This window comes from Mus caroli, unplaced genomic scaffold (assembly GCF_978045245.1).
Source record: "Mus caroli unplaced genomic scaffold, Mus_caroli_1 scaffold_9, whole genome shotgun sequence".
Classification (NCBI taxonomy): Eukaryota; Metazoa; Chordata; class Mammalia; order Rodentia; family Muridae; genus Mus; species Mus caroli.
In genome coordinates, this window is record NW_028227264.1 from 89,327,134 (window position 1) to 89,350,247 (window position 23,114).

Consider the following 23,114-nt stretch of genomic DNA (forward strand, 5'->3'; position numbering starts at 1 on the left):
GTGTCACCTATCTATATTTTTATTGTATTTAATTTTTACTTCATTTATTTATGTGTGTTTGGGTGATCATGCTTCGTTAGGGTTTCGCTTGCTGTGAAGAGACACCATGACCACAGCAACTCTTTTTTTTTTTTTTTTTTTTTTTAAGATTTATTTATTGTTATACATAAGTACACTGTAGCTGTCTTCAGACACACCAGAACAGGGCATCAGATCTCATTATGGGTGGTTATGAGTCACCATGTGGTTGCTGGGGGTTGAAGTCAGGACCTTTGGAAGAGCAGTCAGTGCTCTTACCTACTGAGCCATCTTGCCAGCCCACCACAGCAACTCTTAATAAGAAAAGCTTTTAATTGGGCCTGGCTTATAGCTTCAGAGGCTTGGTTCATTATTGTCATGTCTGGAAGTATGGTGGCACACGGGCAGACATGGTGCTGGAGAGGTAGCTGAGAGTTCTACCCCAGGATCAGCAGGCAGAAGGAAAAGAGAGTGACACTGGGCATGGCTTGAGCTTCTGAAACCTCAAAGCCCATCTCAGTGATACTCAAACCTACCACACATGCTATTCCACAACACACATATGGTAATCAGAGGAGAACTTGTTGGAGCTGATTGTCTTAGTTAGGGTTTTACTGCTGTGAACAGACACCATGACCAAGGCAACTCTTATAAAGGACAACATTTAATTAGAGCTGGCTTACAGGTTCAGAAGTTCAGTCCAGCATCATCAAGATGGGAACATGGCAGCATCCAGGCAGGCATGGTTCAGGAGCTGAGAATTCTACATCTTCATCTGAAAGCTGCTAGTGGAAGACTGGCTTCCAGGCAGCTAGGAGTAGGGTCTTAAAGCCCACGCACTCAGTGACACACCTACTCCAACAGGGCCACACCTCCAAATAGTGCCACTCCCTGGGCCAAGCAAATACAAACCATCACACCAGTTCTCTCCTTCCACAATGTATATTTTAGAGATTTAACTCAGGTCATCAGGCATAGTGGTAAGCACTGTTACAGGCTAAGCCATCTCATGCCCAGGGACTGGAAAAGGAGGATTTTAAAGTTTCCCTCTCTACAATCTTACAAACATATGTGATGTATATCTAGAGAAGACAGAGAGACTTTTTAAAATAGGGTCTCACTTTGTAACTCAGACTGGCCTGAACACTCATTATGTAGCCAAGGCCTCCGGAGTGCTGGGATTATAGGATTATGGTCTCGTGAGCTAACATGCTTAATTTAGAATGAGTCTTAAATACTCTATGTAGAGTGTATTTTTAATATATACTTCCTAGTATTAAAGATAAGTAGTTCAACAAGTCCCTACTTACCCTAGCAATTTGAATATTTTTATTACTTTCTTTCCTTACGATCCCAAAGGTAAGGAAAATCATATAGAAGCTCATTGAGTTGTGTAGACTTTGGGTGTGGCTAATTTGGGTGTGAGATCTTTCATATTTGTATATTTTTAACATAATAGAGTTGATAAAATTACTCAGCTGGGCGTGGTGGCACATGCCTTTAATCCCAGCACTCGGGAGGCAGAGGCAGTTGGATTTCTGAGTTCGAGGCCAGCCTGGTCTACAAAGTGAGTGCCAGGACAGCCAGGGCTACACAGAGAAACCCTGTCGCGAAAAACAAAAAACAAACAAACAAACAAACAAACAAATTACTCAATCAATTTAAACATTTATAGTTTGGGGTCAGTAAGATGGTCTAAAAGTGCTTGTCACAAAAGCCTGATGGTCTTGTATTGAGTCTCCAGGAGAGAAGTGATTTCGGGAAGCTGTCCTCTGGCCTCCGCCTATAAACCTATAAGCCAGCTTTCTCTCTCTCTCTCTCTCTCACATACACACACATGCATGCATGCATGCATGCACACACACACACACAAATACTAAATAAAAAAACTGAAAAAATTTAATTGGAGAAAAAGTCAGCTCCAATTATTAAAATTTTGAAAATACTCAGAACTTTCACAATACGAAAATTCTTACAACTCCAATGAGTATTATGAGCTTATGAATTTCAAACTGAAATGTCTCCCTGACTATGCTAAATCTCAAAAGAAGAAAGGGAATTAATTCAAGCTTGAAATTATTTCTAAACAACAGATAGGAGCTCTGTATCCCTGTAAAAATATAGTTTTGTTATTTAAAATTTACCTTCACCACCAATTTGGCCACCAAATGGAGATATAGATAACATTAGAAATAATAATAACTTTTAAATTTTACTTGTTTACATTTAATGAGCATTTATTGAACATCGACTTAGAACTGAGTAGTCTTTTTTTAAAAAATATTTTTTTATTACGTATTTTCCTCAATTACATTTCCAATGCTATCCCAAAAGTCCCCCATACCCTCCCCCCACCCACTACCCTACCCACCCATTCCCACTTTTTGGACCTGGCCTTCCCCTGTACTGGGGCATATAAAGTTTGCATGTCCAATGGGCCTCTCTTTCCAGTAATGGCCAACCAGGCCATCTTTTGATACATATGCAGCTAGAGTCAAGAGCTCTGGGGTACTGGTTAGTTCATAATGTTGTTGCACCTACAGGGTTGCAGATCTCTTTAGCTCCTTGGATACTTTCTCTAGCTCCTCCATTGGGGGCCCTGTGATCCATCCAATAGCTGACTGTGAGCATCCACTTATGTGTTTGCTAGGCCCCGGCCTAGTCTCACAAGAGACAGCTATATCTGGGTCCTTTCAGCAAACTCTTGCTAGTGTATGCAATGGTGTCATCGTTTGGAGGCTGATTATGGGATGGATCCCTGAATATGGCAGTCTCTAGATGGTCCATTCTCTTGTCTCAGCTCCAAACTTTGTCTCTGTAACTCCTTCTATGGGTGATTGTTCCCAATTCTAAGAAGGGGCAAAGTGTCCACACTTTGGTCTTCATTCTTCTTCAGTTTCATGTGTTTTGCAAATTGTATCTTATATCTCGGGTATATTAAGTTTCTGGGCTAATATCCACTTATCAGTGAGTACATATCATTTGAGTTCTTTTGTGATTGTGTTACCTCACTCAGGATGATGCCCTCCAGGTCCAACCATTTGCCTAGGAATTTCATAAATTCATTCCTTTTAATAACTGAGTAGTACTCCATTGTGTAAATGTACCACATATTTTTTTATTCATTCCTCTGTTGAGAGGCATCTGGGTTCTTTCCAGCTTCTGGCTATTATAAATAAGGCTGCTATGAATATAGTGGAGCATGTGTCCTTCTTACCAAGAACTGAGTAGTCTTAATTAATCTGATTTTCAAGACAGCTAACTAGCCAGATGGGCTCTGCATGCCTATAATTCCTGTATTAGGAAGGTAAAGGTAGGAGGATTAGGAGTTCAAGGCTAGCCTCAGTTACATAGGAAATCACCCAGCTTGGGATATATGTGGCTATGTCACAACCAGACAGACAGAGAGAAAAACAGTAAATCTGTTATTCTGTTCTTGTGGGCTGAACTGTGTCTTTCCAAGTTCATGTTCATATGTCAAAATTCCAATCCCAGTTACATCTGCATGAGACTTATTTGGTGGCTAGGTCTTTATAAGGAAACAAATGAGTTAAGACAAGCCTAATCCAATTTGAGTGTTGTCCCTGTAAGAAGGAGAGAGTCAGGATAAGGACACAGGGAAGTAAGACTTGTGACAACAGGGAAGCTGAGCCAACCAGAGAGGCCAGAAGATATTAACCCTGTAACATCTAACTTCTGGAGTTATGTGGAAACCTACTTCTCTTCTTTAACTCATTTACTCTGTGGTATTTTGTTACTGCAATCCCAGCAAGCCAATAATATACCTCTGAGGGTAATGTGTGTATTACATTCCCATGTGGACACCATATCTCCCTAAGGTCTCTAAACTAAGGAAAGATCAACCAGGGTTGAACTCCAGATGTTCTGACTCAAACCCAGGTTTTCTGCCCACAGTTCTAGCCCTTTATTATGCCATACCCTGTGACTTGAAGGAGAATGGAAAATGCCTTGGGTAGCATTTGGTAACAATATAAAATAAAGCACACACATTTAGTCTGATGAGAACTACTGTGCCCAGAAAAATCTCACAATGGTTCCCCTTCTGTTCTTGGCTGCCAATTGAGTCCAGCTTGGTCCCCATATTGGCACGTTTCGGCTTCAGCTGGGTAACAGGAAGGAGCCAGCCCATGAACATGGTAGGTGGGAGGACTTTGTATTGCAGCAAATAAATAGAGAATCAGTTGCACATGTTTCTTTGTTAGCTCGTGGGAACTAAAAAGCATATGTATGGCGGACAATTATAGCTAGAATTAACTATTCAGGTTTTATATTTAGCTTAGCATTCTTTTCAGACTGTTGAAGCTGTTCCCATCCCTACTCGCTGGTCTGTAACATATACGCAGGCACTCTGTGAAGTGTGAGCCATGGTTTATTTTGTTTTCCTTCACAGGGAGACTTCTTCACACTAGTACCTTTTAAAATGATGTCGGGGGTATACGCAAATGGAAAAGGAATTTTATTTCTCTTATAGAAAAAGCATTTTTTTTTATAATACCTTATGTGTTTTTGAGATTAAGAGCATTCAATGATGAGAATAAAATTCAATGACTCGTATAGGCACAGTGGGAAGATGTGAGGGTATACAGCAATCTAGAAGCAGACGTGAAGAGAGAGGGAGACATAAGGGTCAGATATCAGTTCATGGGATGCTCCTCCCCACCTTCGTCCTTCTGCTTCATCTCCCAGGTCCCAGATTCAATACCTCTCTTAGAGACAGATCTTCCGCTTACTCCCCATACCCCAGACTTAGGTGATGGATCTGCTGCTCTGTGTCCCGGGGCTTTGAATGTTCTTCCTAACACTCACCAAGTTCATTGGTCCCTGTTCCACAGCCCTTTGCCTCAATAGACTGTGGCTTCTGTGTGCTTGTGATCACATTTGGCTTGTTCACTGCTGAAATGCCAGCACTTGGCAGACTTCCTAGTACACTGCAAGTATCAGGAAGAGCTGAATGAATACCCAGGGAAATCCATGCTCTTGTTACATCATTAAAGGCAATGTAAGTGTTTCTTCACATGCTTGCTGAAAGGGGAGCCGACTTCCATGATCCTCTGTGCCTTCACGCATGCGACAGTGTCTTAGGGTTTCAACTGCTGCGAAGAGACACCATGACCAAGGCAACTCTTATAAGGACACCATTTCATTGAGGCTGGCATACAGATTCAGAGGTTCAGTCCATTATCATCAAGGCAGGAAGCATGGCAACATCCAGGCAGGCATGGTGATGAAAGAGCTGAGAGTTCTACATCTTCATCTGAAGGCACACAGGAGAAGATTGGCTTCCAGGCAGCTAGGAAGAGGGTCTCAAAGCCCACCCTCACAGTGACACACTTCCTCCAACAAGGTCACACCTCCTAATAGTACCACTTCCTGGGCCAAGCACATCCAAACCACCACAGGCAAAAGCATGGCATGTCACTATCACAAGCTGATCTTCAAGAGGCATAACATGTGCAGTCTCACATTAGAAAGCCTAGCGCAGTATCCCTTCCCGGTGGTTGTTTGCTGGTGGACATGTGGCAGTGGGGAAGGGGACAGAAGTTTCTAGATGCCACTGTACATGTACATACCTCCAAAACTTGTAATGAACCAGTCCACATTAAGTTACAGGCAAAGTTTTTAAACAGGCTCTGGCTGCGATCTTCATGGGCTGGTCATCTAAAGAGAGTTCCTCTTGCCAAAATGTTCAGCATCGTTACATCTTAGTCCGCCTGTTGGGTCTAATCAACAAAAATTCAGCCAAAGGGTTGGGGAGGTGGCTCAGTGGGTAAAGCCCTTGATACACAAGCACAAGGGTCTGAGTCTGAAGCCCCAGAACCCAAGGAAAAGCCAGGCGTGGTGGCGTGTTTGTAACCCTCGTGTTCCTATAATGGGATAGGAGGTGGGCAAAGAAAAATAGCCAGGGGTACAGGCTGGGTAGCCCAGCACATCCAGTGGTGAACAACAAAGAGTGCCTCAAAACAAGGTGGAAGGTGAGAGAAAACTAAGGAGTTCTCTGACCTTCACATGAGCTGTGGCAGATGCATATCAATGCTTATAGGAATATGCACACACACACACACATACATCATATGTGCATACACACAGAGAACACACAGCCACATACAGCCACACAACCATACACAGCCACACACGCACACATCAAATGTACATACACACACAGAACACAGACACATACACATACACCACACCTTCCCATATACTATACACACACACAGCCACATACACACAGACACATACACATATACACACACAGACACACACACAGACATACACAAAGACACAGACAAACACATACACACGCACACAGCCTCACACACACAGACATACACAGACACATAGACAGAGACACACAGTCACACTCACATAGCCACACACACAGCCACATACATACACACATACACACATACATGCACACACACAGACACATACACACAGACACACAGCCACATACAGACGCACCCACAGTCATATACATACATACTTTAAATCAGAATTAAGTTTGCAATCCACTTCTTTCTATATTTAGTAAAGCTTCATTACTTTCTAGAAGCTCTCCATCTGAACTTCACCTTTCTCGGTTTTAACAGACACTTTTGCCAATAAGACATGAAGAAAATCCAAGGCATGTTAAATGGAACCAGATACTGAAAGTGGCTGCATTAGTTACCTCAACTCTCAGGATTCCCAAAATAAGAGAGGCCAAACTCCCAGGCCAGCGATTCCAAGGTCTCCGCTGCTATGATCTTTGTTAAAAACCTATTTGCTGCTGGGTGGTGGCAGCATACACCTCTAATCCCAGCACTCGGGAGGCAGAGGCAGGCTGATCTTTGTGAGTTCAAGGCCTGCCAGGTCTGTGGGGTGAGTTCCAGGACAGCCAGGGCTACACAGAGGATACCTGTCTCAAAAAACAAAAGAAGCGAACACACACACACACACACACACAATCTAACCTATTTGCTAAGGGAAATCAGGCCTGGATTTGAAGTTTGGGGAAATGGGGGATGTGGCTACATCTCACAAAAAGGTAGACATAAGAATGAGAAGAAACCACAGCCACACTCTGCCATCTGAGGTAAGTACAAGAAGATATATGTCACAGATAAGTGCTTTTTAAAAAAATTATTTTTATTTTCTGTATATGGTTGTTTTGTCTGTCTATCTGAGCACCACACACACCCCCACCCTGGTTCCCTCAGAAGGCAGAAGAGGGCAACAGATCCCCTGCAACTGGTGTTATAGGCAGTTATGAGTCTTTATGTGGGTGCCAGAAATTGACCTTAGGTCTTCGGTATCCTGTACTTTCAAACACAGAGCTATTTCTGAAGGATGATATATATACATACATACATACATACATACATACATATATATATGTATATATGTATATTTGTGTGTATGTGTGCATGATATGTATACACATATACATACATATATGTATATATGCATTTTATACATATATATGCATTCTATATGTTATATATGTATATTATATGTGTAAAGGGGATTTATTAGAATGACTTATAGGCTGTGGTCCAACTAGACCAACAATGTCTACTAACAGAAGGTTCAAGAATCCAGTAGTTATTCAGTCCACAAAGCTGGATATCTCAGTTGGTCCTCAGTATATTGTGGCACTCCAAAGAAGTGGGAAGGAGTGGACATGCCAGGGAGAGTGAGAGCAAGCTTCCTTCTCCTGTGACCTTTATATAGGCTGTCATCAGCCAGTGTGGCCCAGATTAAAGGTGAATCATCCCACCTCAAAAGATCCAGATTAAGCCGGGCGAGGTGGCACAGCCCTCGGGAGGCAGAGGCAGGTGGATTTCTGAGTTTGAGGCTACCCTGGTCTACAAAGTGAGTTCCAGGACAGCCAGGGCTATACAGAGAAACCCTGTCTCAAAAAAAAAAAAAAAAAAAAAAAAAAAAAAAAAAAAAAAAGAAAGAAAGAAAGAAAGAAAGAAAGGAAAATGATCCAGATTAAAAGTGGATCTTTCCATTTCAAAAGATCTGGATTAAAAGTGAGTCTTCCCACTTCAAATGATTTGATAAAGAAAGAAAATTTCTCACAGGTGTACCTAACCATGTGGGTTTTAGTTAATTCCAGATGTAGCCAAGTTGGCAGCCAAGAATAATCATCGCAGAGTTCTCTAAAAATTAATAGTGATGTATAGCAAAGAAGTGTGTGAACCCTGGAGTGAGTGCACATTCAGACAGCAGAAACAGTCCTTTCTCTTCTTTTTCCTTTCCCTTTCTTTCTCCCTTTCTCTCTCTCTTTCTTTCTCCCTTTCTCTCTCTCTCTCTCTCTTTCTTTCTTTCTTTCTTTCTTTGTTTCTTTCTTTCTTTCTCTCTCTCTCTCTTTCCTTCCTTCCTTCCTTCCTTCCTTCCTTCCTTCCTTCCTTCCTTCCTTCCTTCCTTCCCTCCCTCCTTCCTTCCTTCCTTCATTTCTTCCTTTTTATTCTACTCACTTGCTCTAAATTATCCCCTGGCATGGCATAGCTCAGAAAAATTTCAGGAAAACATGACTGTGGACCTCATTCTACAAACTGGAGATAGCAGAGTGGACCAATTAAGCAATGTTCAAACCTGTCTAGAGTATTCCTGCTTAGTCTCTTTGTTACCCCTAATTCAGAGCTCAGATGGTCAAAAGTGGAACAGTTTGGTTTGCAGGCTGAGAGACACAGGAAGCGGTGCAAAGGGCTCATGGAAATGTAAGAAGCTGCAGCTCACGCACTCCTGGGGCCACGGATAACCGACTGAGGGATATAATACAACAGCTAGGGCTTCAATAATAAGCAAAGGAGAAACCCAGAAAATCAAAACATTTAAAAGCAGTTGTCTACATTGGGGGAATCAGAAAGAGCACACATGCACATGCATGCATGTATGAATGCATGTGCACACACACACACACACACACACCCCACACACAAACATACACACACAAAACATATAGACACAACATACAATGTAACACACATTCTACACACACACCTACAGAGAAGAGAGAGAGAGAGAAGAGAAAGGTCTGATGCTCAAAACACAAGGCATAAAAAGAAACAGGAAAATATAATGCATTTAAAGAAAGGAAATCTCTTAGTCTATGTCCCTGCAGAAACATAAGTATCAAACAAAGGTTTAAAACACCATCTTAAATATACTCAAATACCTACAGGAAAATATTCACAAAGGGAACCAGGAAAATGATAAGTAACAAGAAAGAAGCAGACCTTATTTTAAAAAACAAACAGAAGTACTGATACAGAAAATATATAATAGCTAAATTGATTAAAAAAAACCATAAATGTTCAGCAGCTACAGGCAGGAGGAAAATGAGTAAGAGCACTTGAAGACAGATTTTTAGAAAGTACCAACTTTAAAGAGCAAGTGAGGGCTGGAGAGGTGGCTCAGTGGTTAACAACACTGTCTGCTCTTCCAAGGTCCCGAGTTCAATTCCCAGCAACCACATGGTGGCTCACAGCCATCTGTAATGGGATCTGATGACCTCTTCTCATATGTCTGAAGAAAGCTACAGTGTATTCATATACATTAAAATAAATAAATAATTCTAAAAAAGAGAAAGAGAGAGAGAGTAAATGAAATAATGAAGTGATGTGTACACAACCTGAGGGATTTATAGAGCACATCGGCCAAGCGAGCACACCCATGTGATAGTTTGGGAAGGAGAAAAGCAGAGAAAAGAGGAAGCAAGGTTATGTAAAGACGTAGGAAGCTGGGTGGACATAGGATGTATAATATTAAGCGAGGTCACACAAACTCAGAAAGAAAAAAAAACCCACAATCTCTCCCTCAAATGCAGATTCTAAACATGTTATAGACATGTTTATAGACAAACAGCTGTAAGTTCAGGTACAATGATGTACCTGGAAAGATCAAGAAAAGCTAATATCAGATGACAAGAATAAAATACAGACAAAGGACAAAGGACACATGAATTGTGAGACAAAAAAGCTAACTTTTTTTCTAGTTTCAAATCTGTCTAATTTTCTCTCTGTCTCTCTGTCTCTCTCTCTGCCTCTCTCTGTCTCTCTGTCTCTCTCTTTCTCTCTCTCTCTCTCTGTGTGTGTGTGTGTGTGTGTGTGTGTGTTAGGTAAGTCCAATATAGCATGAAGAGAATTTGTATTGTTCCATCAAACAAAGCAATGTTGAGTGCCACAGCATGATGGGAAGTGTTAACTTTAGCTCTTGAGAATTCAGAGTCATTTTCCACGAGCCATCCAGCTTCCCCATCCTGGCGTGCATCTGTCTACCCCATGGGCTCAGTGGGGATGTCTCACAGTGCTCAGTCCATACTGTTCTTGAACCTGTGGCAGTCTTCCTACCTTTGCCACCTGGAGTGCTGGGATTTGCAGCCTGTTAATAACCAAAGTCATACCCATCCAACTACAGGAGGAAGAAACTGAGGCACAATGGTGTAAGCTTATAATTCTAGCACTTGGGAGCCTGAGGCAGGAGCACTGGGAGTGTGAGGTAGCTGTGCATTGAGATCTTGTCACAAACAAATCAACCAAGATTAAAAAAAAAAAAGGAAGGAAGGAAGGAAGAAAGTTCGTAAGAAGGAGAAGGATGCCCCCATGGAAAACATGTGGGATGTGGTGGCTTACAATGAAATCACTGGATCACAATTTTCAAGGGTCTCTTTTAGGTAGTGCTGAACATCTGGGCCCAGGAGCCCCTCTGAGCAGTATCAGAGTGTGCTAAATAAAGAGAAATATAAATTTTTTTCAGGTATTTGGTGAAATTCTGTAAGAAAAAATGAAACCCTCCAAGTTATTGAAAGTGATCAGACTTTTTTTTTTTTTTTTTTTTATAGGCACTAGTAAAGTATAGGTAGGGTTCTGCCCTAGAGAAGGAAGTAGAATCCCAAAGTGCTGGAAATTTCAGGTGTGAAAGCAGATGGCCAAGACTCTTAGGAATGGAAATAGAGAGTTAGCAACACTGGGAAGCTGAAGATAGAACAGGGGCTGTGAAATTAGAGGTCAAGGTCTGAAGAGTTGAAACTTCTATCCATGATGACGTCCATTGTAATGCTCTATCCCTTAACTTTATACTCGTTCTCAGAAATAGTCCTGTGCTGCTTAATGACAGAGATGCATTCTGGGAGATGCATGGTTAGGCAGTTTTGCTGTGACGTAACAAGCCTACACAATGTGCAGCAGTTATGTTAGTTGGCAATACGAGCTCAGGAGACCCCTGCTGTGGCCAGGAGTCATTGTTTCCTATGTACACGAAGGGGATTGTTATGTGATGTGTGAGTGTACTATAAAGTTTTGCAAAACCCCATCTCTGCTTTGACCCCGGGTTCTCATCCATCACTAGAGGATGCTCGAGGGGACTGTGCTTCCTCAACCTGGCATTAGGAGGTTATTGCAGAAACTACAGGTAACTCATGATTACTGCTTTTCCTCAAAGACATCAGCATCAACCAGCTGGTAGCCACTTTCAAGAGATTGGGATCTCAGTCATGTGGGGCCCCTTCTCTTTGGTCAATGATATTAGCAGGGACCCTCTGTCTCTTCATAAGTTTAGTTATGGCTTGGTTGGGCCCTTTCTTCAAGATGCTTGCTTCAAGATGTGGCAAATGTGGGCACAAGGAAGGTCTAAAAAAGGCACAGTAAAATTGCAACAAAAGATGCTGGGAATTAGTATTTACTGATGGGGAGACTTTCTACCTGCCTAGGCTGAGCAGTGGGGAGAGATGGCTTAAAGGAGCCATTTATTCTGTCTCTTCCCTATAACCCCACATTTAAACATTCGAGCCAAATGAAGTATTGTTTTAGGTAGGTGTGATGGTTTGTATGTGCTTGGCCCAGGGAGTGGCACTATTAGAAAGTGTGGCTCTGTTGGAGAAGGTGTGTCACTGTAGGGGTGGACTATAAGACCCACTTCCTAGCTGCCTGGAAGTCAGTCTTCCACTAGCAGCCTTCAGATGTAGAATTCTCATCTCCTCCTGTATCATGTCTGCCTGGATGTTGCCACACTCTTGCCTTGATGATAATGGACTGAACCTCTGAACCTGTAAGCCAGCCCCAATTAAATGTTGTCTTTATAAGAATTGCCTTGGTCATGGTGTCTGTTTACAGAATTAAAACCCTAATTAAGACAGAAGTTGGTAGCAGGGACTGGGGTATTGCTGTGATAGGTCTGGCCATGCTTTTGCTTGGAAGTATGTGGATTTTGGGACTTTGGATTTGGAAAGCAATGGCATGCTTTAAATGGAACTTAATGGGCCATCGTAGTAAGAATATGGAAGACTTTGTCACCGAGAGTGATTTGAATTGTGAGAACCTAGCTCGAGAGCTTTTAGTGAAGAAGAACTTTGTGGTATTTTGATTTTTGCCCTTGTCTGAAGAGTCTGCCTAAGGTAAGGTGAAGAGACTCAAATTAATTGCATTGACAGAGTAAGTGTCAGAAACATCCACCATATACTTTGGTTTCTGGTTAAGTCTCATGAAGAGCAATTTAAGCAAACACAGCAAGATGAGAAAGGAAAAATATAAAATACACGGTTAGAGTATTCAAGGGGCACCAGGAAGTGAAATGGAGCTGAATCCTGTATTCAAGGATATTAACTTGAATTAAGGGAGTAGTAACCTTGGGGCAAGATCCCACCCAGCTTAGTTTAGATTTAGGCATGGTTGTACAAGCCTTCTATGTCCTAGAGACAAAGAAGCAGATCTCTGAGTTCAAGGCCAGTCTAGAACAGAGCAAGTTCCAGGACAGCCATGCTTAGGCAGTGAAGGTGTTTGAAAACAGAAAACTAGTGATAATGTAATAGAACAAGGGGTCATGTTCTAGTCCCAGCAAGTAGCAGAACTTGGCAGCTTTGGCCACATGGCTCTGGTTTTAGAGTTCAGAATAGAAGGGACTGCTGGGACAACTGATGCTGGTTAGCTGGAGCTAAGAAGTTAGTGGTGATTAAGAAGAGACCAGCATCACTGAGGTGAAATCTGGGAAGTGTTTCCTGAGAGCACAAAGAAGTTGTGTTCTAGAGATAGCCAGGGTTGTACCTCGTGCTGCAGCTGGACTTGGTAATGTGTAAGAGTCACCCAGGTGGTATTGGTTTTGAAGGCATGAAGGGGTCATGAAGAGCAGCTGAGGTTTGGCACTGAAGGGGTCATGCAAAGGATTGGAGGCTTGTCACCATTAATAATACGTATGAGAGGCTACTGGTGAAACCTAGTTTCAGCAGAAGACCCCAGTGTATTGGAGATGCCAGTACCATGGGAGGATCACCAAGAACAGTAGCAGCAGTAGAGTAGATGAACCTGAGCTGAGAGTGCTACAGAGGGCAGAGCTGGAGAAGTGACACCAGCTCTTTGGAGGAGCCCAGAAGATCATGTGTGAATCCCAGACAGTGAAAAAAGAAGCTGTAATGTTGAAGTTGCCTTGGAGACCCCAAGATGTTTGAGATGCCAGAGCCATGGGCTATCTGCTGAGGAAAGCTGCTAACAAGGATTGGAACCAGCCCAGGAGAAAGAAGTCTGTTGCAGTCAACAAAGATGACAAAGGAGTTTGAGATCTGAAGACTGCTTTTACATCAGACGTGGAGATGCAGAGTTTGGAGTTTGCCCAGCTGGTTTCCTGTCTTGCTTTTGGGATTATAGTTAAGTTATTGGATGAATCTCATAAGAGACTTTGAACTTTGGATTCTAACATCAGGAAAGTCGAGAACCTGAGCCTTACTTGGTAACTCCACATTTTAAGACATTCTCTCTCCCTCACTGCAAACAGACCAACAGACTAAGGGATACCACTCTGAGTTATCTAGGTTTGAGATCCTTCATTGTCTTTATGTTTTCAAAGGGTTTACTTATTTATATTTTATAAATACATGTCTACCTACTTTGTCTTTGTTTTTCTTCCCATTTTTATTTTCAGCTCCATTTAGTGACCCAACAAGAGTGTCATTAAACACACACACACACACACACACACACACACACTTCTTAACTTGCTTAAAATTATTTATAATTACATTTGTGTACACCATAATTTAAAATAAGGAATTTAAAAGAAGTAAGGTCTGCATTATTTTTTTTTAAAACAATTATATCTACTTCCTAGCCCTAAAATCAGAATAAAATAAGAATCGCTGTATTTCATCACAAGAATACATTGTTAGGATGGGGAAGCCCAGTAGAGATGAATTCCAAACTTTTATGTAACAAAGTGAGATCCAGATTGACCAGTTGGCTTCCAAGATTTAATGTTTCTTTCTACCACTCACAGATGCAAAAATGTTTGATGAATCTGGACACTTACAAACATTCTAGTTATCTAGCCTCTTTGGATTTTTCGAATAATGTTTTCTCTTTTAATTTGCCAGCTTATTCTCATTCAGTGGAAGCCTTTTTCCTCTTCAATAGGAAGTTAGAAACTATCTAAAATAAAAAGTGTAGAGTAGAAAAGTTGCATTTGAATATCATATGTCAGCAGAGTGCCTGGAACTTGAAACTGATCCTCAGTGCAAATCATTTTTAATGGTTTTCTCTCTGGAAGTTGCATGACTTTAATAAGGATGACTCGGGTGTACCCAATCATGAACTGATCCATGATTCGATATTGGTTGATATTTCAGCTTTGCTCATCTGAGTACTTACAGGGTATTCTGGGAAAAGTTTGTTTTGTTCAGGAGACAAACAGTAGTAAGGAAGAAAGGGATTTTCTTGTGCATAATGAATTCATGACTACTCATTTCTTGTTTCACGAACTGTTTGGCTAGGCCTGTTATGTCAGGGGGCATATATCATCTTCTCATTAAAATAGATTTTAAAATGAAAAGGAAAAAGAAAATGTCAGACAGTCAAACTCTATGCCCTCTGGGGATCCTGCAAGGAGAAGCTACAAATTTACCTGATGCTCTGAGCCACTGAAATAAAATCTTAGAAAACTGAGCTACAGAAATACACTCTAATTTACTCTATCTATCTATCTATCTATCTATCTATCTATCTATCTATCTATCCATCTATCCATCCATCCATCCATCCATCCATCCATCTATCTATCTATCTGAATGTCTTTTGAGTTTCCCTGTTGTTTACCTAAAGTTTTGGCCTAAGTGGCAGGGAGTCCTGGGTTTGTCTTGCCATAGTTTCCAATGGTGTAACTGAGCTCATCAGTTTCCTCATATGCGCACTAAGGATAAAAGAGGTCCCTCTGACTCCACAGAAAAATGAAATGCACACACGATAGTCTCATAGTCTACAGAAAATTTGTTGAGTATTGAAACAAAAATGTAGAAAGCATTTAGTACGTATGGCTTCTGGCATGTGGTAACTGCTCATCAAATGTTTGTAAGAATTAATTTCTGTGTAATTTGCTATTCAATGGGGTCTCAGGTTGGGATCTGAATTAAGCCAGTTCTAGGATCCAGCTGTTAATTTTTTCCATTTATTATTGATTTATTTTAAAGATATATTTCTAATTCTGTGTGTGTGTGTGTGTGTGTGTGTGTGTGTGTATGTGGGTATGTACACATAATTGTCAGGCCTGTGGAGGCCAGACGATCTGGGTTCTCTACAGGTGGAGTTACACAAAGTTGTCAGCCACTCGATATGGGTGCTAGGAACAGAACTGATTCTCTGCAAGAGCAGGAAGTACTCTTACCTGTAGGACTATCTCTCAGACTATTTATTTATTTATTTATTTATTTATTTATTTATTTAATGGAAGCACACAGGTGTGTGTGTGTGTGTGTGTGTGTGTGTGTGTGTGTGTGTGTATGGAGACCAGAGGACAACTGGCGGGAGCTATTTTTCTCCTTTTTACTATGAGGGCTGGGGAGACTGAACTCAGGTCTTTGGGCTTGGGCATAAGCACATTTACCTGCTGAGCCATCTTACTAGCTCCCAGGTCCAGTGTGTCAGCCAACGACTGTGTGGCATCTTGTCCCTTTCTGAACCTCTCCTTTAGTTCTAAAGTAATATACAGTAATAATATCCAGTTCGTTGGGTTGTTGTAAGCAAAACGACAATCACATCTTTTCCTATCAACTGACCACAAGCTGTCACAGGAAGTTTCAAAAGAAAATAAGCATGCGTTCTCTGCCACGAGCAAAGAAAACATCCAACAAAATCAAGGCAGCCATACACAATGAACTGCTGATGATATATGCAAATCAAAGCAGCTCTCTCATCCATGCCCATTTATATTTTTTCCTAGGGTGGATGTGGAAGAATTTCCAATGAGAACCCTTTTTCTGGTATTTGCACAAGTCAGCAGCTCTCCAAAGCCCGAGTAAAATTCAGGCTGATTAAAGACCCTAAAAAACCTGCCAAAGTCACAAGGCATTCAGTGGTTCAGAAACAAACCTCTTCAGCTTCCAAGGACAGACATCTCAGACTCTCACCAGAGAGGTAAAGCAAAAGGATGAAATATCCTTCAAGTCCCCCGGCCTGGGACAGAAACTGCAGCAAAAGCGCCTCTTCTCAGCACCTCGTTCTCCATCACCTCCTAGTGGAAGATTTTCCCCAAGTCTGGTTACTGACTCTGGGCTTCAGGCAGAGAAGGCGCCTCAGCAGCTAGCGGGGTGATCTCCAGTACTCACACAGTTAAACCTCTTCAGAGGAGACGGGAGAAGGGAGCAGAAGCGGGGTGGGGGGTGGGGGGAGAAGAGAGAGGAGGGAGAGGGAGCAAAGAGCGGGGAAGGAGGGAGGAGAGCAGAGGGAGCACGGAGGAGGGAGCAAGGAGGACCCCGCCCACTGGCACAGAACCGCACTCCCCCCCCCGAACCCCCCCTCCCCGCCCGCTCCACGGTCGGCCCCGGGCCGCACCTGCCGCGCGCACACGCCCCCCGCGCGCCGAGCCTCCGAGCCGCCGCCGCCGCCGCCGCCGCCGCCCTCCGCACACACCCGCCGCGGCTCGCCCGTACAGCCCAGCCTCGGCGCGGGCCGCAGCCACCCCAGGCGCGGGCCGCGGCCGTCGTCGCCGTGTATGCGCCGAGCCCGCCGGGCGCGGAACCCAGGCGGATCCAGGCTGGGCGTTCGTACGCACGGGCAGCCGCCGCCGCCGTGGTTCGATACCCTCTAGCTCTGGGGAGGACGCGCTCGACTCGCTCCCTCCTCATCAGCCTCAGAGCGCTCCTTGAGCTCCTCAGTGCCGGAGCATCCTCCCCGGTGCTCAGCATCCTCCTGTCAGCGCCGGAGCATCCTGCTCAGGGCTCGGCGTTCTCTGAGCTCAGCATCCTCCTCAGAGCTCAGCATCCTCCTTCCGTTCCTCAGCAGCGCCCGGGCCCGGTCCCCACCCGCTCGCACCCCACCCGCGGGAAGGAGGCCTCGGGAATGCAGGGGAGTGGCTGTGGGGGCGCGTCGCCGCTTGGCCAGCCCCTCTGCCCAAACACGGGCTGCTCCCCATTGTAGAAGCTGCGCGGAGAGAAGGAGGACGGCGTGCTGCTCCCTGCGCGGGGCTGCAGGGAATAAGCCCGGGCATCCTTTTAGGGTGGGGCGGGGAGGGCCCTGGCTTTTGGGGAGTGGACCTGGAGCAGGGAAAGGACTCTGTAGCGGACTCGGTGAGAGACTATGGGGAAGGACCAGGAGCTGCTGGAAGCTGCTCGTACTGGCAATGTGGCTCTGGTGGAGAAACTCCTATCTGGCAGGAAAGGAGGGATCCTGGGTGGTGGATCCGGACCTCTGCCCCTGTCTAATCTGCTAAGGTAAGAACTGGCACCCACTGCGGGCTCGGGGTGGTGGTGGTGGTGGTATGTACACCCCTCGTTCGCATTGTGATGGGTACGTTCTCTCCTCAGGGTATATTGCACCTGGAGGTGTCAGCGATTCATTCTTAAATTAGACAGGAAAACAGACCGTGTGTGTGAAGAGGAGGCAAGAGCCTCCCAGTCAGACCGATGCTTTAGACTCTTGGAGTAATTTTAAAATAGCTTTCCCATCAATGCGTCAATCAGCTACTTTTCTCTAAGCCGTGGTGCAGAACTTGTACATGTACTGGTGTTGCTAGAAGGAAATCGGCATGCCCCGTACTGTTTGTGTTTGCAGCTGTGAAAGCCCACCCCTACTATTTGGCTGGGCCAAATGAGAAGCTTGTTGGATGCTTGCAGTTATCCTGCGAAAGCCACCGACTCCCTGGATTGCTGCTTCCTTCTCGTGCAGAAAGCATCAGCAGTGGGTAGCGATCCCACAAAAACAAAGCCAGGGAACCTTCTGAGATGTCAATCAGGAGTGTGTAAAACTTGATGAGGCAGGTTGGGCAGCTTTAGTTTACTTTCAGTTTCCCAGACACAGCTGAGGGAAACATCCGGCTTGGGAAAGCGTGTGTGGAATAAATACAGCAGAGGCCTTTTAATGTTAACATGTTGCAGGTGAGACGAATATTAGTTCTCAAAGGTTCTTTCTAAGGTGACATTAAAAAAAAAGTCAAGGTCTTTATTCACCATACATAAGCTAGAGAGAGCGGGTTTGTCTGCATGTTTGAGAAACTATTAAAAGTTGTATTGAAATCTCTTAGGAGGCAGGAAGCCTGAAGAGCACTCAATGAAATTCAAGGAAAGCTCTTTAGTTCTCAAGTCGTGATTGTTCAGTGTGTCCTGTGTATTTTTGGAGGACATATCATACATAACTCTATCTTAAAACATCTCTTAGGCAACTTAATGATACTTGTAAAAAAATTAAAAGCTGGAGTAGTTTTCTTGCTTAAAAATATTTTGTACTACTTTTTATAAAAAATAAAAATAATTACATTTACTTGGTGTGTGTGTGTGTGCACGCGCGTGTGCATGCCATCTACCCCATTCAGAAAGCAGAGGGCAACTTGTGAGAGTCTGTTTTCTCCTATCATGCAGATTCAGGAAGTGGTACTCAATTTCTCAGGTTTGAGAGCAAGCAAGCATCTTTATCCACTCAACTAGTGCAAGGCTGCGACCCTTTAATACAGTTCCTCATGTTGTGGTGACTCCCAACCACAAAATTATTTTTGTTGCTACTTTATAACTGTCATGTTGCTACTGTTATGAATTGCAAGGTAAATATCTGTGTTTCCTGGTAGTCTTAGGTGACCCCCATGAAAGGGTCCTTTGACCCTCAAAGAGATTGCAAGCCCTGGGGTTGAGAACTGCTGCTCGGACCTCTTGTGCTGATGTCCTTATGTGTTTGATACAAACTTATGCATGAAAATATTGTGGCATGGACATAGGTTCTCATAGGTTGTGATCAGATGGTGCAGTTAATTACAACACTGGCTCTAGGGGGGAAGAAAAAGGTTATATTACAGTGAAATGAACATACCTGAAAACCGGCAAGATTTAAAGAGCCATGTACTATTACATATACTTGGTGACAGTGACACTATTGGAATGATATTTCATTGCAGAACAGTGGTTATGTATAGAAGCTCTGCCCCCAGTGGGTCTTAGAAAATACAACTCTTCCGCGTGCTGTCTTCCATTTTCAAACACAAGTAGATAATACATGTATTTTAGACTGCAGTTTTGGCTTTTACCTGTAGATTATAGAAAAGTTTAGTTGCAATTTTTAGTTAGAAGTGAACTAGTTGTATTTGCAACAGTATCAATGATTATAAAAATGATGATGGATGTATGCTAAAACAAGTTCCTCAAAGATTAAAGATTAATCATTTTGGAAAATAGAGAATTCATTAGCAATGAGAGGTTTAGTTAATATCACTGACACAAATTGAGACAAATGATTTCTTTTTTTTGGATAGGCCTTTCTCAGTTGTGTTATCTTTGAAACAGAAGTAGTTGACAAGTTTTTTTTTTTCTTTCTTTTTTTTTTTATATTTTTATTACATATTTTCCTCAATTACATTTCCAATACTATCCCAAAAGTCCCCCATAGCGCCCCCCACTTCCCTACCCACCCATTCCCATTCTTTTGGCCCTGGCATTCCCCTATATTGGGGCATATAAAGTTTGCAAGTCCAATGGGCCTCTCTTTCCATTGATGGCCGACTAGGCCATCTTTCGATACATATGCAGCTAGAGACAAGAGCTCCAGGGTTCTGGTTAGTACATCATGTTGTTCCAACAATAGGGTTGCAGATCCCTTTAGCTCCTTGGGTACTTTCTCTAGCTTCTCCATTGGGAGCCCTGTGATACATCCAATAGCTGACTGTGAACATCCACTCCTGTGTTTGCTAGGCCCCGGCATCGTCTCACAAGAGACAGCTATATTTGGGTCCTTTCAGCAAAATCTTGCTAGTGTATACAATGGTGTCAGCGTTTAGAAGCTGATTATGGGACGGATCCCTGGATACAGCAGTCTCTAAATGGTCCATCCTTTCATCACAGCTACGAACTTTGTCTCTGTAACTCCTTCCCTGGGTGTTTTGTTCCCAATTCTAAGAAGGTGCACAGTGTCCACACTTTGGTCTTCATTCTTCTTGAGTTTCATGCGTTTATCAAATTGTATCTTATATCTTGGGTATCCTAAGTTTTGGGCTAATATCCACTTATCAATGAATTTAGGGTTAAGGTGGCACACGCCTTTAATCCCAGCACTTGGGAGACAGAGGCAGGCGGATTTCTGAGTTCGAGGCCAGCAGGGGCTATACAGAGAAACCCTGTCTCAAAAAACCAAAAGAAGAAGAAGAAGAAGAAGAAGAAGAAGAAGAAGAAGAAGAAGAAGAAGAAGAAGAAGAAGAAGAAGAAGAAGAAAAGACACCAAGTATTTAATGTTAGTAAATATTTAAGCCATGAAAGCATGGGCCACAGTGTTCTTCTGCAATGAGTTTCTTTATTACTGGCTGTGTTGGGTGGCCCTGGTAGTTGTACAGGAGCCTACATGGAAAACGATGTATTCACGAGGGCAGTTTGAGTCAACTGCTGCAAAAATCACAGATATCACCAGTACCTTTCAGGCTTGCATTTACTTATCTCACACTGACTTAACCACTATAACATGTCTTGGAAGAAAATTGCGACTGGAATGCTATTCAGGTGATTTTTTGAATAAAATATTTCTAAGTAGACACATTTTATGTGGTTATCACCTTATTTCGTTAATGCTTGCCATCAGAAACTTACAGGGTAATGGACGGGAGGTGTGCTCATCTCCAGCAAACATAGTGGCACTTGGAAATAATTTTAATATTTTGGAGTGAACTGTGGAGTAGGTTAGTCAGTCTCTTCTACTTGGTTTATTGTGTGTGTAGTATACTAATGGTGTCAGACTCTGGGGTAGATGCTTGCATGTCTCATCCGGAGGCCAACACTCATTTCACAGATGAAAGACTAGAGCGTCCAAGGTCACTTAATTAGTAATGCCGAGGATTTGAAATCCAGAGATTAAAATTTGCTTTACTGAATCTTTAGTCATAGTCAAGAATCTATTTTGTCTTCAAAGTTTAAGGTGTATGGTCAATTCAGGCAGTACAGTCTGAATGTTTTCTTAGTTGTAAATGATAATTACACTTAAAGTCATTTTGCCAAGAAAAAAAAATATTCCTTGCCTGCTTGCTTGAGACCTGATTTGATAAAAGTTTTGCAGAGGATACTTTCTGTTCACTTGTGATGTATGACACCAGCTGTGGCTATGTCACGAGGAGGTTTGCCTGTGTGTCATTGCAGTTTCTAGTGGGCATAAGAATGCCCTTCAATTACTTCCAAAAGCCATACTCACTGTGAACTATTGTGAGGTAGAAGTAGAATTCTATTCCTATGGTTTTTGTGAGGATTAAATGACATAAAAAGTAATAAATGAAGAATATTGATTACATAGGTGTTCATTGTTACAGTTAGGGTCCTCACATGGCTCTGAAGCACAGGAGACATGGTGAGACTTGATTTATTTATTTATTTATTTGATTTGATTTTTTTTTTTAATTCTTCAATCCTTTTTTTTTTTTTTTTTTTTACAGTCCAGTCTTTATCCCCCTCCTGGTCCATCCTCTGACTGTTCCACATCCCATACTTCCCCCCACCCCCCTTTTCAAGAGGATGTCCCAGCCCCCCTAGCCCTCTACTCCACTCCACTCCACCAGACCTCCCTACTCCCTGGAGCCTCAAGTCTCTTTATTGGTTAGGTGCATCTTATCTCACTGAGTCAAGACCTGGCAGTCTTCTGCTGTGTATGTATTGGGGGCCTCATATCAGCTGGTCTATGCTGCCTTGTTGGTGGTTCAGTCTCTGAACAACGAACAAAGTTAGTTGAGACTGCTGGTCTTTCTATAGGTTGCTATAGGAGACTTGATTTCTTAAGGACTTATTTAAACTGAGAGGAAATTGCCACACCATGTTTTTCACTGGAATTGGAGTCCTCAAATAGAAAGGGGCCTTTAGTCCAAGTTCTTACATGGTGGAGGAATTTCTTCTGCAAATTATCTCAAGCATTATTAACATTGTGAGTTATCTCAAGCACCATCCACACTCTCAATAACTAAACCCAGCGCACACACACCCCTGTTTTTGTGGCCGGATCTTGTTATCTCCCTGAGGCCAATCTTGAACTCAGCATCCTCCTGCCTCAGCCTCCTGAGTGCTAGGTTACAGGCATGCTGCTCTGCACCTGACATCTATTCTATTTACTTTTTCATATCTGTGATCGTAAAACATTCTATATTTATTGACCTGAAATCCACTTTGCTGTAACTCTCACAACCGGTAATGACTTGGCTGTATGGGTCAACCCGAAAGTTGCTGAATTCATCTGCCAGGACAGTTCTGCAGGGGCATGCATTTAACTGTGGTGTTTTCTTATAAATCCACTCTTGTTCATGGGAGAACTACTGTTGCCTTTCACTCTGACTATAAGGCTTATGTGTTAAAGCTCAAAATCTCGTGTTTTTCTTAAAACCACCCTTTTCAGTCCTTTGAATGTTCTCAAATTTCAAAATGCCCCATTGAAATATGGCAAAAACCATAAGAAATGAATAGTCTGTATTAGGTGTCACTCAGTGTAGAATGGCATGGGAGTTGATATACTGATGCATAAAAAACCAACTGATTATAAAAGAGCATTCATAGCTTGATTGTACTTTCATAAGAAAAGTAACTGCAAAGACAATGTACAACAATATGTCTGGCTGTGGGACACAAAAATGGAGATAGTATTTATCTTTGAGTGACGGGAATGTGGGCTATT

At 42.7% G+C, this 23,114-nt stretch overlaps 2 protein-coding genes across 8 annotated transcripts in view; one reads left to right on the forward strand and one right to left on the reverse strand.

Annotated features, from left to right (window-relative positions):
- Positions 1-2,414: 2,414 nt before the first annotated feature.
- On the reverse strand, positions 2,415-17,282 carry LOC147002712 (uncharacterized). 2 transcript variants are annotated; one of them, XR_015048452.1, is made up of 3 exons: positions 16,836-17,282; positions 16,374-16,515; positions 2,415-5,759 (listed from the first exon to the last, which is right to left on the reverse strand). XR_015048452.1 is itself a non-coding variant. In XM_085843094.1 (2 exons), exons 1-2 carry the CDS (start codon positions 17,186-17,188, stop codon positions 16,509-16,511), a joined length of 360 nt encoding a protein of 119 aa, XP_085699220.1. In that variant the 5' UTR covers positions 17,189-17,282; the 3' UTR covers positions 15,764-16,508. The 2 variants fall into 2 exon arrangements, 1 of the variants encoding a protein (XP_085699220.1); XM_085843094.1 differs by lacking the exon at positions 2,415-5,759 and having other exon boundaries at positions 15,764-16,515.
- Anks1b (ankyrin repeat and sterile alpha motif domain containing 1B) overlaps positions 17,282-23,114 on the forward strand; it is a 1,085,844-nt gene continuing 1,080,011 nt past the window's right edge. For all 6 annotated transcript variants that reach the window (XM_085843084.1, XM_085843086.1, XM_085843085.1 and 3 more), the window contains exon 1: positions 17,282-17,713. In XM_085843084.1, coding sequence (XP_085699210.1) covers positions 17,580-17,713 — 134 coding nt within the window. In that variant the 5' untranslated portion in view covers positions 17,282-17,579. The remainder of the gene's footprint in view (positions 17,714-23,114) is intronic.